General features: G+C 40.6%; 2 protein-coding genes across 2 annotated transcripts; both read left to right on the forward strand.

Annotated features, from left to right (window-relative positions):
* Positions 1–4,021: 4,021 nt before the first annotated feature.
* LOC140782297 (uncharacterized acetyltransferase At3g50280-like) lies at positions 4,022–5,786 on the forward strand. Its single transcript, XM_073128792.1, has 2 exons — positions 4,022–5,080; positions 5,215–5,786. The coding sequence occupies exons 1-2, from the start codon at positions 4,126–4,128 to the stop codon at positions 5,628–5,630; spliced, it is 1,371 nt and encodes a 456-aa protein (XP_072984893.1). The 5' UTR covers positions 4,022–4,125; the 3' UTR covers positions 5,631–5,786.
* Positions 5,787–16,336: 10,550 nt separating this feature from the next.
* On the forward strand, positions 16,337–17,864 carry LOC140794571 (uncharacterized acetyltransferase At3g50280-like). Its single transcript, XM_073146691.1, has 2 exons — positions 16,337–17,315; positions 17,449–17,864. Exons 1-2 carry the CDS (start codon positions 16,361–16,363, stop codon positions 17,862–17,864), a joined length of 1,371 nt encoding a protein of 456 aa, XP_073002792.1. The 5' UTR covers positions 16,337–16,360.
* Positions 17,865–18,000: the final 136 nt, after the last annotated feature.

Genomic DNA, 18,000 nt, shown 5'->3' on the forward strand with positions numbered 1-18,000 from the left:
CTTCCTGATAGGGGTGATAAAATTTGACCCGACCCGATAACCCGACACAATAATCCGACATTTAATCGGGTTTGGGTTTGGTATAATCTAGTTCGGGTCATAAACTGGTCAACCTGACTAACTTGTTTAATAAACGAGTCAACCCGACTAATTCGTTTAATAAACGGGTCAACCCGACTAACCCGTTTAATAAACGGGTCGTGTTCGGGTTTATACAACTAACTCGTTTTGACCCGTTTGACCCGTTTAATTATACGGGTCGGGCCAACCTGCCAACCCGTTTATATATATATAGATTATAAAGTAACCTAACCCTCTCCACTCTCCACTCCTCCAACCACCTCTACCTTAACATTTCAAAAAAATTTGTCCCCATCTCTCTCTCCAGCGGCGATCGTCTGCCACTGTGTCTCCGCTTGCCTCCTGTCGTTTCCACTCCGCGTCTCCCGTATCTCCGCCTGCCATCTCCACTTCCTGTCTCCGCCTGCCCTCCCCTCCTCTCTTTGCTATGTTCACTCTCCCCCAACCGCCTCTCTGTCCCTAGCCGCACCGACCACCTCATCTTCCTCGGTAGATCCGGAGCTCGCGCCATGGGAGCCAGCTCCTGGAGCCTTGCCTCCACCGCTGTCGCCTCGCTAACACCAACACTGAAGCTTGAGCCAATTTGAATTTATTTTTACTAAATTTTCCTGCAACATTGTAAATTATGTTGGATTTGTGTAAATGTGTGATATTTTGTCTTTGTGGGTATTGTATTACGTGGTTAACTATAAAACAGGTTAAATAGATGTAAAGTTAAATGGGTTGTATTGATGGGTTAACCGGGTGGTTAAATGTGTTGAATAAAAAATATAATATATTTATTAAACGGATCATGTCGGGCTAAACGGATTATATAAAAAATATAATTTATTTATTAAATGAGTTAAACGGGTCGTGTCGTGTTACCCGTTTAATAAATGGGTCATGTTCGTGTGTAGAAAAATTGACCCGTTTATTAAACGGGTCGTGTTCGTGTTAGTACTATCTTAACCCGACCCGAATCTGACCTGACCCGAACCTGGCTAACCCGACCCGATTGCCACCCCTACCTCCTGGTACTTCTGTTATCTCCCTCGGGCACCTCCGTCTCCACCTACCCACCTACCGTCTACCTCACCATCTAACCTCACCCTCATCGGATCTCCTCACCCGCCACGAACCAAATCCTATGAATAGTTTTGTGATGGAGCCTAGGTGGAACATAATAATTATCCTAAAACTCCTAAAACTCTCTTCTTTCTTTTTATCAAGAAAAAAAAAATCTCTCTTCTTTTGTCATGATTGCTCATGGTAAATTATAAGTATCTAATGTAGAATAGATTATGGATTATCCAGTTAAGTTGTGACTGAATTTTGTTCTTCCCAAGTAGGTCCTAAAAAGGGCAGATATGATTCGTGACGCAATTGATAGTATAATAGCTCAACGAGACATCCTAATCAGAGTTCGAAATCCTTTTGTGGTGAGCAATCTCAATCATCAGAATGTGCAACTCTCTTTTAAATGTTTCTTTTGATTCTGATTGGCTTATAATTGTATAAGGTACAATTCTTTTATTCATTATTGAGAAATTTAGGTTGCTTGGATGAAGATATTGCCCGCGTGTATATATTGCACAAGTTGTAAGCTCATTCTACTTAGATATATGTTTCATTATTTTTATTCTTCTGCCGATGGTAAGGAGGATGTTTTCTCCAAGCTTTTCTAGTCAGATTCACTTGAAATTGAGATTGTTGCTAAAAGGAAGAAAATTCACTGTTCTTTTTCTGTGAAGCTAACAATCCGTTGTATGCAGTATGCTGTAGGAAAACTTTATGAGCTTTGATGGAATAAAGTCTCGACCTATATATCATGGTTCCTCATCACCTAGTAGCTTGTTGCAGGTACTATGTATTTCCTTGCTTGGACTTTTCTTTCTTATATGGCTTATCTTAACTGCAGCATTGGATCAAACTAAAAAGGTTGTAAATGGAACTAGGACATGGATGCACTCTTAACAATCTTAGTTATTTAGTTTTTAAGCACAATAGAAGATGCTCAATATTTGTGTTTTGTAGCCATTAATTTGATTCCTTATTTTGTGTAGTCCGATTTACATTTTCTTACTCTTCCTTATTATTTTGTACTTTCTCCTAGCCTTTCGGTACCCTAGTTTGGGATCAGCAATCTTGATATCTCCTGGTATCGTGAAGGGATATTTGGGCCACAGTATCTAGTGGGCTTCGAAAGTAGCGTAAGGAAATTTTCATTAATTAAGATGATTTGGGCATGTCCAAATGTTAACGAGCATGGAGGTTTCAAAGAATTAAAACCAATGTGGGAGAAAACAGTTATAAAATCGATGAGAACACTTAATATTTTATTAAGTAAAAGACATATATATTCTTAACTAGAGTAACGTATATATATCAGAATAAGGGTATGGATGGTTTTTTATAATTAACTTGATGAAAGTTTAATTAAATTTTATCTCTTTGGTTATTTTTTATTATTTAAAGATTGATTTAAATTCAATTTAATAATAGATAGAGACATAGAATCAAAAGAATCAAACTTAAATTATTTAGTATTAAGTGATATCTCCTATAATTAAGACATAATCTTATCTATCATAATTATATTTAAGAAAAAATCTTAATGAAAGAAAATAACGTCTAATCTAAAAGTTAGGCACACATAATCAAATCTTCTTAGACTAATATGTTACTTTTTTTACGTACTGTAATTTTAAAATCGGTACCAGATATAAAAACTGGTTATTATAGTTGTTAGATTAAAATTATAATTTTTAAAGGGGTATTGAAGTATTTGCTCTTTTAATTCACAGTAGGGGTATAGACGAGCTGAGCCCTAGTTCAAGCTCGGCTCGAAATTACTTTCGAACCATATAATTATGTTTAGGCTTGGATGATCTCAACTCAAGCCGAGCTCAAGCTGAGCCTAACCAAGCCCGAGCAGAGCTCGCGCTTGATTAGAGGATGAGGAGGCGGTGGCGACGTGGATGGCGCATTGTCGATGGAAGCTGATAGAGTGGGAGAAGAAAAGGAGGTTGACGCCAAGCGCAACGCCAATAGAGGAGGAGGTCGTTAAAAGAGATCGGAGGAGATGGCTGATGGAGGAGGAGGCCGACGGAGAGGGAGGAGATGGCGGCGACTTGCCAATGGAGGCCAACAGAGAGAAGGAGATCGGATGGGTGAGGGTGGAGTGGCGGTGGGCCAGTCGGGTGGGGTGAGTGAAGGTGATGGGTGAGGGTGGGTAGGTGAGGGTGATGGGTGAGTGTAATGGCCTGTTGAGTGAGGGTGATGAGTCAGGTAATAATGCGTATCGAGCGAATCGAGCCGAGCCTAAGCGAGCCAACTCCAGCTCAAGGTTGGCTTAATATTAATTTCGAGCCGGTTTCGGCGGCTCAGCTCTTACCGAATTGAGCCAGACTCGAGTTTCAGTTGAGTCAAATCCGAGCCAAATCCGAGCCGCTCGTCAAGTTTGATAGCCCTAATTCACAGCGAGCCAAGTTAGTTAAGGGCTACCATTCGATTAAAATTGTTATTTTTATGTTATATGAGTTTTGAGTGGTAAAAAACCTATTTTATTTTTATAGTACCACTATTTAGATAAATTAATAGTTAAGTCCTTTCTTATTTACCCCCTTATTCTTTCAAACACAAAAAAAAGAGATTTATTTTGCTAAAAAATTTAGAAAAAGATCGATGAGAAAGAGAGAAAGAGACGGCAAGACGGGAAACAGAACTCACGTATTATAACAATCGGCGTGGCAAAAGAATATCTTATGGAGATTAATTTTTTTAATGTTTTGAAGTCTAACGATTGTGTGGTTCTGAAATTTTTCGTCCAAAAATCACGCTAGCTTAAAATTGTAAACGAAGGTAATATTATAATAGGCAAGCATTAAAAATGATAATTTCTTTTTCTAAATTTTGGACGAGAATTGGAGGATGTACTGTTACTCCAGATTAGAATGAGCAGATGTAACATATGCTCTATTTAATTAAGTGGTGGCACTCTTCCCTCTGCGGTCTGCATAATAAGCTAGACAGTACTGGAGGAGGGGACAGCAAGGATAATTCATGGAAATGGCTGAAGTTCAAATCCTCTCCCGACGTACGGTTCGCCCTTCAAAGTCCCGGCCAACTACCACCATCCACCTCACTCCATGGGATCTCCAATTTCTCACCATCGACTACCCTCAAAAAGGTATCCTTTTCCACAAACCCTCCTCATCACAACAAGGAGAAGGAGAAGGAGAAGAAGGAGATGGAGATGGAGCCAACTCCATCGTCTCCCGCCTCTTCTCCTCCCTCTCGCTCGCCCTCGACCACTTCTTTCCCTTAGCCGGTCGCCTTGCCGTAACCGACCACAACACATCACCTCCTTCCATCTCCATCTCTCTCAGCTGCAACGATCTCGGCGCCGAGTTCATCCACGCCTCGGCGCCCGACGTAACCGTCGCCGATATCCTCACTCCTCTATACGTCCCTCGTGTCGTGTGGTCCTTCTTCCCCTTCAACGGCTTTCGCGGCACAGAAGGCTTCTCGCATCCGGTATTCGCCGCGCAGGTCACCGAGCTTGCCGACGGCGTTTTCATCGGTTGCAGCTTCAACCATGTCGTCGCGGACGGCACCATGTTCTGGAACTTCTTCAACTCGTGGTCGGAGATTTGCCGAACCGGATGCGGGGACGAGATCTCTAATCCCCCTGAAACTAAAAGATGGTTTCTTGATTCTTGCCCAGTTCCGATCCCTCTGCCGTTCCGGAGAATAGAGGATTTTGTACCGGAAGCGAGGCAGCGTCCAGCGGTGATGGAGTGCGCCTTCCATTTCTCTAAGGAGTCGATAAGAATGCTGAAGGCGAAGGCCAACGCGGAGATGGGCACCACCGCCATCTCCTCTCTTCAGTCCTTGCTCGGCCTTCTATGGCGGTCTGTGACTCGCGCTCGTCGCCTCGAGTCACATGAAGAGACGATTTACTGGTTCGCCGTCGGATGCCGATCGAGGTTAAAAGAAGTGCAACAACATTACATGGGTAATGTGAACTAATTCGATCATGACCCTTCTTTAGTCCGATTTTTTGAAATCTCCAGATAAAGATGTCGCTATACTAAAACACTAACCAAGAATGAACTCTTAGCAAATTTCTAACGTTTTCTTTTGCAAAAGGCAACGCTGTAACTCTTGGTGAGGCGAAAGCGACCGCAGGGGAGTTGCTGGATCGTGGCAATGGCTATTCGTCATGGTTAATAAACCAAGCCGTGGCATCATATAGCGAGGAGGCCCTTAAGAATCGGCTCGAGTCATGGGTCAAGTATCCACCAATTGGCGTGTTAGTCAAGATAAAGGCAACGGACTTGTTGACGGGGAGTTCGCCGAGGTTCAATGTGTACGGCAATGACTTCGGTTGGGGGAAGCCGGTCGCCGTTCGTAGCGGCGGCTCGCTCAAGGTCGACGGGAAGGCGACCATCTACGAGGGACCTGAGCTAGGGAGCATGGCTCTGGAGGTTTGCCTCTCGGCCAAGTCGTTGAGTGCTCTCCTGGAAGATGTGGAGTTCATGGAAGCAGTGAGCACGAAATCATGATGGATGAAGTGAGTTAATTGACTTGATGTTGCAAGAAACCAGCATAATTGGGTTCGTAGTGTTCAAAATAAGCTCTTGGCGTCGTATGATATCTTTAATTACGTCCGATTTGTTTTATTGCAAATAATTATATATTATTCTGGCCTATCCAACAAAGTTATATTACTTTAGCCAACTCAACTATCACGTCAGAACCGTGAAAACACTAAACAATCCAGGATTTATATAAACTAGCCTAATTAATGTAAAACGCTGAACTTTTGAGTAACTTAGATAAACCTAAAAATATATATAATTTAAACACACTATGAAAAATATATTTTTTATAAAAATAATATTAAATCAACAGGGTTAGCCTAAATCACTTACCAGAGAAGCAAATAATATGGTGATGACTGATTGATGCTGCATTTTTCATATACTCTTCTCAAACACATACTCATTCCAATTATTCTAATTCTGCAGCTACTACTTCAGGCACTGATGACTTGCATATGCTTAAATTAAGAAAAAGCTTTAAATTGATTGTTGATCATCTCATCTGTTATCTATACCCCGGTCTGAACAGGATAAAATTACAAATGGATTTACACATTCGTTTAGACTGAATCAACACTAAGCTATCACCTAAAACAACAATCTGATCTGAAAAATGTCTGTTTATTATTCCTCTGGGCCTAGCTAGAGTTTTCTGTTCCAGAGAAGGCACTCAACAAGCCAGTGAATTGAAACTAGATTGCCATCATCACTGATCCTACAATTGCTGTCACTCCATTCATGAAGCAGATTCCATCCAGAGGTCCTTCAATACAGGAAGAATAAAATGAACAACAGGACCCCAGTAAGTTGTCGGAGTGTTGACGTTCCTGGAAGACTATGATTAGTTGATCCCAATGACATAAGGTCCATTTAATTGCTGCTTTTATTCTGGTCGAGGCAACAAGAACGCGAAACCCGGCCCGAATTTTCCCGAATGAGTGGAGGTGGTTCTATATCAGAAATATCAACCTGTTCCATTGATTTTGATATGTCGTCAACCGAATATTGTATGCTTTATAGTCAATTTGTTAGATGAGCATGCAATTATATCATCCAGAAGAAATGAAAAGGCCTTGTAAATATAGTTAAGGGGCACTAGTTGACAGGTTATTGTTGTAACCTTGAGTCATCATCTAGCAGAAATGAGTTGCTCACGGGATTGTTTGAGTCTTCAGTCATCAACACTCTCATATTCGATATAACCTAATAGGAGAATTTCCATCAAAATTAATCTAGTTATAAATCCATAAAGCAAATAACTTGAGATTCTGACAATCGGAAATTTCGGGTTGAAAGGCACCAGCTTCTGAATTTACCTCGGGGGACACACTGTATGTCCCATACTTGTCATCTCAGTACATAGTACTGATCCTGTATAGCTGTTTGATATGGAGGACCTGTAAAAGAAAGCTTCATTTATGGGATGCAAAATGAAACATTAAAAGGATTCACTCACTGGGCAAAGGTCATGGCTAATTTCATCTAAAATCTTCTTCGGTTTTTGATGGATGACCTAAAAAGCGTCATTATGTGAGATTTAAATCTTACAACTCGAAATTCTCCAAACTTTGGGTTGAGGAATCTCATGTTTACTTACAACTTATGACGAGTATTATATTCATGCAGATATTTCTCTATATTCCTGGGGCAAATGATTTTATATGAGTCAGACAACTTTTTAAGCAGTAAGCAAGTGACCTAGCTGATTTCACACGAAGTAGAAAAGATTCCAACTAAAGGCCATACATATTTTCTGCCATTACTTTCTGATTGAGTGTAGAAGTTTTTTCCCCTCAAGAATGGTAATTGTTGAGACAAGTACATGTAAACCAATGGCATACAAAACTACATATAAGTTAAGTAATGCCAGGCATACCAGGAAACCGATAGCTTGTCTTATGTGCTTTAGCTTATCCCAAGCTGAACCTGCGTACTGTAAATTCCAGATAATTTGGAAATGAGAATTATAGATAGGAAACTAGATCAGCCATGAATTAGCATGAGAGCACTTCGATCATTGAACATGATTAGCCTTATAGTGCAGGTTAATATCTCCTTTATCAAAGCATCAAAAAAGAAAAAATTTGTAACCTCAGTCAATCAGAAAACCCTTCTCTAGTGATACAAGTACTAGAAAACACGGCAACATAAAGAAATTGGTGTGAGGGGAAAAAATCAAAAAGGAACTGTAGACAGGAAAGTCTATAACTAATGTTCAAAGTTTTGAAAACCTAGTTCCTCAATCCTTATTCTGATTAACGTTACAGGTGAGTGGATCCGCCTATATTTTTATTCATTCCGTATTTCATGAAAATATATACATGTTATTATGCTAGCATGGTATCTTCACGCAATGTCAATCTTCGTGCAATATTACTTTGTGTAATGTTATCTTTGTGAAATATTATTCTCCGAACGTCTAGAGGAACCTAAATAGTGAGTAGATAGGCTTTACAAATAGTTTCAAACTAGATCAAAAATCTTTCGATGTTGATTTTGATCTACCTTAAATTTCAAGAAACAGATATATTTGTAATCATATGGTGATCCATTTAACTAAATTTAGTGGAGTTAGAGAATAATCCCAACCAAAAATATCTCTGAGGTGCCTTTAAATTTCTCTCAATAGTTAGGACCAAAAATAAGATATATTTATCACTAGTGACACCTCTCAGTAATCATAATCAGATCAGATATAAGGAATAAACTTAACACCATCTCGAGACAACTTTTAATTGTTATAGATTCAGATGCACAAACCCAAAATAAGAAATATGATATTTATTTAAGAATGAGAAGTTTCTTATAATGAGACTTGAGTATATTATCAGTTTGTTACTCATATTATTATTAAGTTTGCTTCATTATTCTCGTTACAAGCATGCTTACTATTATTTTTTTGTTATAAAATTATCGAGCTTCGGTTTTTATATCATGCGTTAAAAATTCTGAGCTTTACTAGTTTTTGGATAAATTCACCACCCACTAAGGAAGACCACTTACAGAATCCTTTCACTTGTCTCTCCAAACGAATATTTTGAACCACTCAATCTCGGTCTACATGAGGGCATGCTAATTATTGTATGAATACAACTCCAAATTACTCTAGTTTTTTAATATCTCAGACTTGACTGAGCCTTGTGTCACGGACTTAAAGTTTTGAATATTTTGGCAAGTCCTTGCAGCACTTCAACTTTTTCGCAAGATAAAGTAAGCCTGAAAGTAAAGTAAGAGAGTGAGAAAGCTTTCACTAACACTTAGATAAAAACAATCTTGATAAAGTCTCAATTTTTTTTATTTACTCATACTTTAGATGAAATACAAGTAGTGAGTTCAGACTCTTTATATAGATAAGAAAACTTAGTTACTAAGTTAGCCTAACAAATATCTAACCTAAATATTTAAAAGGAAAGGGATAAGATTGACAAAATGTCGTCCTTAGACCTTATCCATCTAGTAGTGGATAAGCTTGAGGCATGTCCAACAGTAAATAAGATTAAGTTGTCGAATTACTGTAATGTATCAGGTCCAGCTTAACCATTTATATTGTTGATGTCTTTGGCACTACGGTTTTGACCAAAACTTTGATGGAGTATTATATTCTCCCCCACCTAATGCATGATCGCCCTGGTTGCACGCTCACAATTTTTCAGTTGCACCCTCGTTGCGTTTTGCCATTGATGTTTTGCACATCTTAGCATTTGTTGCTTCGTCCAAAATTCTCACAACTCTAGGATGTGGCATTGGCAAGACTTTGGCAACCATAAGAAGCTCCAAACCGACGATGAGTTGAAAGTCATCGAGGTTCATCACCGTTATGCTAATCTGCCCTCTCCATGCATCAAATTAAATTTCGACGTCTTTGGCCTTACCTAAGATTGAGCAAGATTTAGAGCTTATAGCCTTCATTTGGCTATTTTCCTTCTCTAGCTTCAGGCCAAGTCTTTTGGCCTCTGCTAGTGGCATGAAGTTGTAGATTGCACCGATGTCGATCATCGCTCGAGTGGCTTCACTGTTTACCTTTATGCCAACATATATTAGACCCTTCTTTCAAGGGGATTGCAATCCCAAGTCTGTTCTTAGATGGCATTAATGAGTTTAATGGCTCCAATCATCTTGTCATCGTCGCTGTCCTCTTCCTCTGCGAGTCGGATAGCGTGCAGTTTCTTTCGATTTGGGCAGTCGTGTGCCCAATGGTTATCCCCGCAAACTTAGCATGAAATCTTTGCATTTTGGGGTTGGTATGCCAACCCTTGGTTCCGTCCTTCGAAGCTCTTCTTGGCACCATCCTTGCGGACTTCTTGGCTGGCATTGCCATTGCCAAATATTAGGGGTTTTGGCTTGGCAACATTATTGCTTCTCCGCTCATACTCAAGAAGTTTTTCTGCAATAGAGATAGCGGTGTTGAGGTCATTAACTCCTATGGACACCAATTCTTTGTATGCCCATGGCTACAATCCGTCAAGGAAGAAGAATACGCGATTGTCTTCCGACATGTTTGAGATGGACAGCATCAAACGGGTGAATTCTTTGACGTAGTCAACAAGAGTCCTGCTATGCTTCAACCTCCGCAAGTCCTTCCGAGCCAAAAACTCCACAAGTTCGGGGTAGAACTATGCCTTTAGCTCGCATTTCAAGTCTACCCAAGAGTTGATATGGCAAAGACCTTTCTCGATCTCCACTGATTGTCGATGCCACCACAGCATGGCATTGTCAGTGAAATACGTGGAAGCAGTTTGGACCTCCTCGCCCTCATCCTCTAGTTGCAAAGCCTTAAGGGACCGCTCCATACCCCAAAGGAAGTTCTCAACTTCTTTTGCGTCGCGCATGCCATTGAACGCTCACGATTTTATGATGCGTGTCCTAGGTGTGCACTTCACAACATCACCTCCTTTTGGAACTACCCTCTCAAGAAGACTTACTCTCAACTTAAGACCATCGGTCTCATCGATTTTGGACTAAAGCTCCACATAAATAGTTGCCTCAGCAACTCTCTCAACGTTTCGTCGATCAAGCTCCACCTTAAACTCGTGAAATTGTGACTTAAAAGAATGCATCGCAGCTTGGATGCTTTCTTCCACCGCGCGTATGTTGTCTTCAAAGCCGATGTTGAGATCCTCCAACATTTCTAGTCGATCGTCGACGCGCCCAAAGCAACCTTCAAGTGCGACCATGCGACCCTCTATGAGCATAAACTCCCTTAGAGGCTCCTTGCTTTTGTCGCGCTTTTAGTGCTTCTTCTTCTCGGGCATGACATTGATAATGGCAACTTCGGAAGACGGCATTGCAGTAGCACTTCGTCGATCGCAACAGCACTACGTTGGTTGTGGCAACACTTCTTTGATCAGCTTTGATACCACTTGTCACGGACTTAACATTTTGAGCGTTTTGGTAAGTCCGTGCAACGGTTCAACTTTTCCGCAAGATTAAGTAAGCCTCGAAGTAAAGTCAGTGTAGAAGTAAGAAAGGAAGAAAGTTTCACTAACATTCAGATAGAAGCAATCTTGATGAAGTCTCACTTATTTTTTATTTACTCAAACTTTATATGAAATATAAGTAATGGGTTCGAGCCCTTTATATAGGTAAAAAAAACTTAGCTACTAAGTTATCCTAACAAATATCTAACCTAGATATTTAGAAGGAAAATGATAAGATCGACGAGGTGTCGTCCTTTGCCCTTATCCATCTAATAGCGAATAAGCTTATGACATGTCCAACAGTAAATAAGATCAAGTTGCTGAATTACTATAGTGTCCATCGGGTTTAGCTTAGCTATTTGTATTGCTTAATGCCTTTGGCACTATAAATTTGATCAAAACTTCGATGGGATGTCACACCTAGCTACCATAAATTACTACTGCTTTCTTGTTGACCAAAGCTAGACAAAGTTAACACGCTACATGGATGGAGATGGAATTTTCTTTTAGTGTCAATTGCAAGGAAACAAATCCAGCTAGACAACAGAACAATTTTAAGATCCTATGAGCAAAATGTGCTGAGAAGTCTTAACATGTTTCTAGTTGGTGAATTAATTGTCACTACCTAGTGGTGCCAAAAATTAACCTGATCCAATAATCTGACATGATAACTCAACTTTTAATCGAATTTGAGATTAGTTTTATCGGGTTTGGACCATAAATGGGTCAACTTACCTAACTCATTTAATAATCGGGTCATGTTCGAATTTATATTACTGACCCGTTTAATCTATTTAAGTATACGAATATGGTCAACCCACTAACCCGCATATATATTACTAACGCGCATATATATATATATATATATATATATATATATATATATATATATATATATATATATATATAACCCTAAACCTACCCTCACTCACTCATGCCTCTTCACTCTCATTAGCAAATTTCTAATGTTTTCTTTTGTAAAAGGCAACGCTGTACTCCTGGGTGAGGCGAAAGCCACCGCAGGGGAGTTGCTGGATCGCGCCAATATATAATTAGTTTTGCTAATCAATTTTTAACAAAAATAGTACTATTAAAATGCTCTTATTGAGATCTTTAAAATGAGTATAATATTAAATTATTTAAGTTATTTTAAATATTTTATTTTTATTTCGTGTAATATAATTTTGATGTTTTTAATTAAAAAAATAGTAATTTAAAATTATTTGTGAAACTATTGAATATTAGTCTTATTATAAAGATATCGATGAGAGTTTTATAACCATATATTTTTTATTAAAAAATAATAATATTAAGAGATATTATTAAGTGATTTAACATATATATATATAATATATATATATTATATTAATTAAATAATAAATATAGAGCCCGGTGTATTGGAGCCCAACTGGCTCTTTGGGCTCCAAATATCGAGCCCTCCCTTGAGATGCTCTAACCTCAGTCAATCAATCAAAAAACCTTCTCTAGTGATACAAGTACTAGAAAACACTGCAACATAAAGAAATTGGTGTGAGGGGAAAAAAATCAAAAAGGAACAGTAGACAGGAAAGTCTATAAGAATTTATTGGGAGCCATGGAAACAGCCTGTTGACGGAGCACTTTGTTTTCGGATTCCACATTTAGGAGCTTTTCCTCAAGCCTAAGTAAAAGAAGGAAATTGTTAAACAACAGAAGAATACACAGTGGAGGATGTAGTTTCGTTACAAATATCCAGTCAACTACGAATCTACATTGTGAAATGCTGTTGCTAAAATTGGAAGGAAAGGAGATAATGTCAAGCCAGATAATGTGACCATAGACAAGTATGGCGATATGAAATTATGAAATATATATCAATATATAAGAAATGTAAGGATAAGTCTGCATTTTAGTGAAGAAGTCAAATATTATATTGATACACTATTCTGGGATTGGCTATTGAACAATGTCAAAAGTGAGAAAGCTCCAATAAAGAACTGAACAAATTTTATGAAGTTAATATCAATCCCTCGAAGCTGGTGCCAAGTTCCATCCCTAGCGAGGCTTTACGCATTCAGACTTCTGATGCAGTTGGCAACAAGAAACACTGACCATATCAGCCACAGTTTGGTACCAGGCAACTAGGAGGATTATCAGTTACTTGGTCTAACTTCCAGTACTAAGAAATCTTCAAACAAATTAGCTAACAGTTTGCCAAACCAACAGTTAAGTCCAGCAGAATTAAATCATAGAATTACTTCTTGGTAATCCATAACAATCAAAATAAATTGTACTGAGAAGTCTTAACGTGTTTCTAATTGGTAAATTAATTATCACTGTCTAGGGGTGTCAAAAATTAATCGAACCCAATAATCTGACACAATAAATTAGCTCTTAATTGGGTTTGAGTTTAGTTTAATCGAATTTGGGCCATAAATGGATCAACTTACATAACCCATTTAATAATCGGATCGGGTGAGGTGAGGACTATGGGTGATGATCTGGTGGATAAGAGTGGGTGGGGTGGGTGAGTGTAATAGCCTAATGAATGAGGATGATGAGTCAGGCAATGATGTCTATCGAGCCTATCGAGCTGAGCCTAAGCGAGCCAGCTCTAGCTCAGGGTTGGCTCAATATTAATTTTGAGTCAGTTTTAGCTAGGGGTGGCACTTGGGTCGGGTTAGTCGGGTTCAGGTCGGGTCGGGTCAGATTCGGGTTGGGTTAAGATAGTACTAATATGAACACGACCCGTTTAATTAACGGGTCAATTTTTCTAAACACGAACACGATCCATTTATTAAACGGGTAACACGATACGACTCGTTTAACCCATTTAATAAATAAATTATATTTTTATATAACCTGTTTAATAAATATATTATATTTTTTATATAACCCGTTTAATAAATATATTATTTTTTTTTTCAATCCATTAACCACCCGTTTAACCCATAAATACAACCCATTTAACTTTACATCCATTTAGCCCGTTTAAAGTTAATCCGTGTAATACAACACCCACAGAGACAAAATATCACACATTTACACAAATCCAGCATAATTTACAATATTATAGGAAAATTTAGTAAAAATAAATTCAAATTGGCTCAAGCTTTAGCGTTGGTGTTGACGAAGCGCCAGCGGTGGAGGCAAGGCTCTAGGAGCTGGCTTCCATGGCGCGATGATGAGGTGGTCAGTGCAGCTAGGGATGGAGAGGCGATTAGAGGAGAGTGAACACAGCAAAGAGAGGAGGGGAGGGCAGGCGAAGATAAGGACGGGGATGGGGATGGAGGCACCGTGGCAAGCGGATACAAGGACGGAGGCACTACGGCAGACGGTTGCGGCAAGTGGAGAGGGGGAGCGGGGACGGCAGCACGGCGGTAGGCGGAGACTACAGCACCGCGAAAAGTGGAGACAGGGAGAGGAGACTCGACAGTAGGCGGAGACAGAGAGTGGAGACGGTAGGCAGAGACGCAGGAGATGGGGAGTGGAGATGGCAAGCGGAGATGCGGGAGACGCGGAGTGGAGACGGCAGGAGGTAGGCGGAGACGCGGGAGGCGACAGGCGGAGACGCGATGGCAAACGATCGCCATTGGAGAGAGAGATCATAGATGGGGGCAAAAAATTTCGAAATGTAAGGCAAAGGCAGCTGGAGGAATGGAGAGTGGAGAGTGGAGAGGGTTAGCCAGTTAGGTTACTTTATAATATATATATTTGAGAGAGAGAGAGTTAGGTTATATATATATATATATAAACAGGTTGGCGAGTTGACCCGACCCAACTCAACCCGACCCGACCCGTATAATTAAACGGGTCAAACGGGTCAAAACGGGTCAGTTGTATAAACCTGAACACGATCCGTTTATTAAACGGGTTAGGCGAGTTGACCCGTTTATGACCCGAACTCGATTATACTAAACCCAAACCTGATTAAATGCCAGATTATCATGTCAAATTATCGGGTCGGGTCAAATTTTGCCACCCCTAGTTTTAGCGGCTCGGGCTTGGCTCAACTCTGACCGACTGAGCCGGACTCGAGCTTCAACCGAACTAAGCCCGAGTCGCTCGTCAAGCTTGACTGCCCTAATTCAGAGTGAGCCAAGTTAGTTAAGGGGCTACCATTCAGTTAAAATTATTATTTTTATGTTGTATGAGTTTTGAGTGGTAAAGAACCTATTTTAGTGTAGTACCACTATTTATATATGATAAATTAATAAATATTAATTTTTATATAAATTTAACATCATTGTATTTTTTTTGTATTGTGTTCTGTATTAAATATTTAATTGTGTCGTGTTGATACATATCATTTTAATGTATAATGTTAATACACACGACCTGTTAATAAAGTAGGTTATACATATAGTATTACCCCTTTAATAATAAGATTGTTTTCATATTTACCAAATGCAACTACCGTTACCCGTTTAATAAGAAGGTAGTTTTCATATTTGCCAAATGCAACTATCGTGTTACCCATTTAATCTTTCTTATTTACCAACTGCAACTACCCTGTTATCTCGTTCAATGATATGGTCCTTTCTCATTTATCAAATGCGACTACTCTGTTAGTTTAATAATAAGGTAGCACAGTGGTGGAAGCGACGAAGGTGGTCCAAAATGGCCGACGTCGGCATACTGAGATGGGGAAGCTTAAGAGAAAGCATCCGAGAGGGAGAGACAGAGGAGAGGGAGACATAGATAGAAAGAGAGGGGGTGGCAAAAACTGACGGCAGCTAGTGCGTGTGACAGCCACCATGCAAGCTACTCATGCAACTTGCCCATGCTTGCATGTGCAGGAGGCTGTCCACGTTTTCGCATTTATCAAATGCAACTAGCCAGTTCAAAAATCTTCCATCAATTCAAACGCGTTCTTTATTCTTTCAAACACCGAAAAAAGGAGATTCATTTTGCTAAAAAATTCAGAATAAGATTGATGAGAAAGACAGAAAGAGACGGCCAGACGTAAAACAGATCTCACGTATTATAACAATCGGCGTGGCAAAAGAATATCTTATGGAGCTTAAGTTTTTTAATGTTTTGAAGTCTGACGATCGTGTGGTTCTGAAATTTTTTGTCCAATCACGCTAGCTTAAAATTTTTAACGAACGTAATATTATGATGGTCAAGCATTAAAAATGATAATTTCTTTTTCTAAATTTTGGACGAGAATTGGAGGATGTACTGTTACTCCAGATTAGAATGAGCAGATGTAATATATGCTCTATTTAAGCAGTCTATCCTCTTCGGTCTGCATAATAAGGTAGACAGTACTGGAGAGAGCAAGGATAATTCATGGAAATGGCTGAAGTCCAAATCCTCTCCCGACGTACGGTTCGCCCTTCAAAGTCCCGGCCAACTACTACCATCCACCTCACTCCATGGGATCTCCATCCTCTTACCATAGAGTACCCTCAAAAAGGTATCCTTTTCCACAAACCCTCCTCATCACAACAAGGAGAAGGAGAAGGAGAAGAAGGAGATGGAGATGGAGCCCACTCCATCGTCTCCCGCCTCTTATCCTCCTTCTCGCTCGCCCTCGACCACTTCTTTCCCTTAGCTGGTCGCCTTGCCGTAACCGAGCACAACACATCACCTCCTTCCATCTCCATCTCGCTCAACTGCAACGATCTCGGCGCCGAGTTCATCCACGCCTCGGCGCCCGACGTAACCGTCGCCGATATCCTCACTCCTCTATACGTACCTCGCGTCGTATGGTCCTTCTTCCCCTTCAACGGCTTTCTCGGCATAGAAGGCTTCTCGCAGCCGGTATTCGCCGCGCAGGTCACCGAGCTCGCCGACGGCGTTTTCATCGGTTGCAGCTTCAACCATGTCGTCGCGGACGGCACCACGTTCTGGAACTTCTTCAACTCGTGGTCGGAGATTTGCCGAACCGGATGCGGGGACGAGATCTCTAATCCCCCTGAAACTAAAAGATGGTTTCTTGATTCTTGCCCAGTTCCGATCCCTCTGCCGTTCCGGAGTATAGAGGATTTTGTACCGGAAGCGACGCAGCGTCCTCCGGTTATGGAGTGCGCCTTCCATTTCTCTAAGGAGTCGATAAGAAGGTTGAAGGCGAAGGCCAACGCGGAGATGGGCACCACCACCATCTCCTCTCTCCAGTCCTTGCTCGGCCTTCTATGGCGGTCTGTGACTTGCGCTCGTCGCCTCGAGCCACAAGAAGAGACGATTTACTCGTTCGCCGTCGGATGCCGATCGAGGCTAAAAGAAGTGCAACAACATTACATGGGTAATGTGAACTAATTCGATCATGATCCTTCTTTAGTCCGATCTTTTGAAATCTCCAGATAAAACTATCGCTATACTAAAACACTAACCAAGCATGAACTCTTAGCAAATTTCTACATTTTCTTTTGTAAAAGGCAACGCTGTAGCCCTTGGTGAGGCGAAAGCCACCGCAGCGGAGTTGCTGGATCGCGGCAATGGCTATTCGTCGTGGCTACTAAACCAAGCCGTGGCATCATATAGCGAGGAGGCCCTTAAGAATTGGCTCGAGTCATGGGTCAAGTGTCCACCTATTGGCTTCTTACTCAAAATAAAGTCAACGGACTTGTTGACGGGGAGTTCTCCGAGGTTCAATGTGTACGGCAATGACTTCGGTTGGGGGAAGCCGGTCGCCGTTCGTAGCGGCGGCTCACTCAAGGTCGACGGGATGGCGACAATCTACGAGGGACCTGAGCAAGGGAGCATGGCTCTGGAGGTTTGCCTCTCGGCCAAGTCGTTGAGTGCTCTCCTGGAAGACGTGGAGTTCATGGAAGCAGTGAGCACGAAAGCATGATGGATGAATTGAGTTAATTGGCTTGATGTTGCAAGACACAAGCAGAGGTGTGTTCGTAGTGTTCAAAATCAGCTCTTGGCGTCGTATGATATCTTTAATTACGTCCGGTTTGTTTTATTGCAAATAATTATTTGTT

Source organism: Typha latifolia, chromosome 1 (assembly GCF_019914945.1).
Source record: "Typha latifolia isolate L0001 chromosome 1, TyphaL0001v2, whole genome shotgun sequence".
NCBI classification, from domain to species: domain Eukaryota; kingdom Viridiplantae; phylum Streptophyta; class Magnoliopsida; order Poales; family Typhaceae; genus Typha; species Typha latifolia.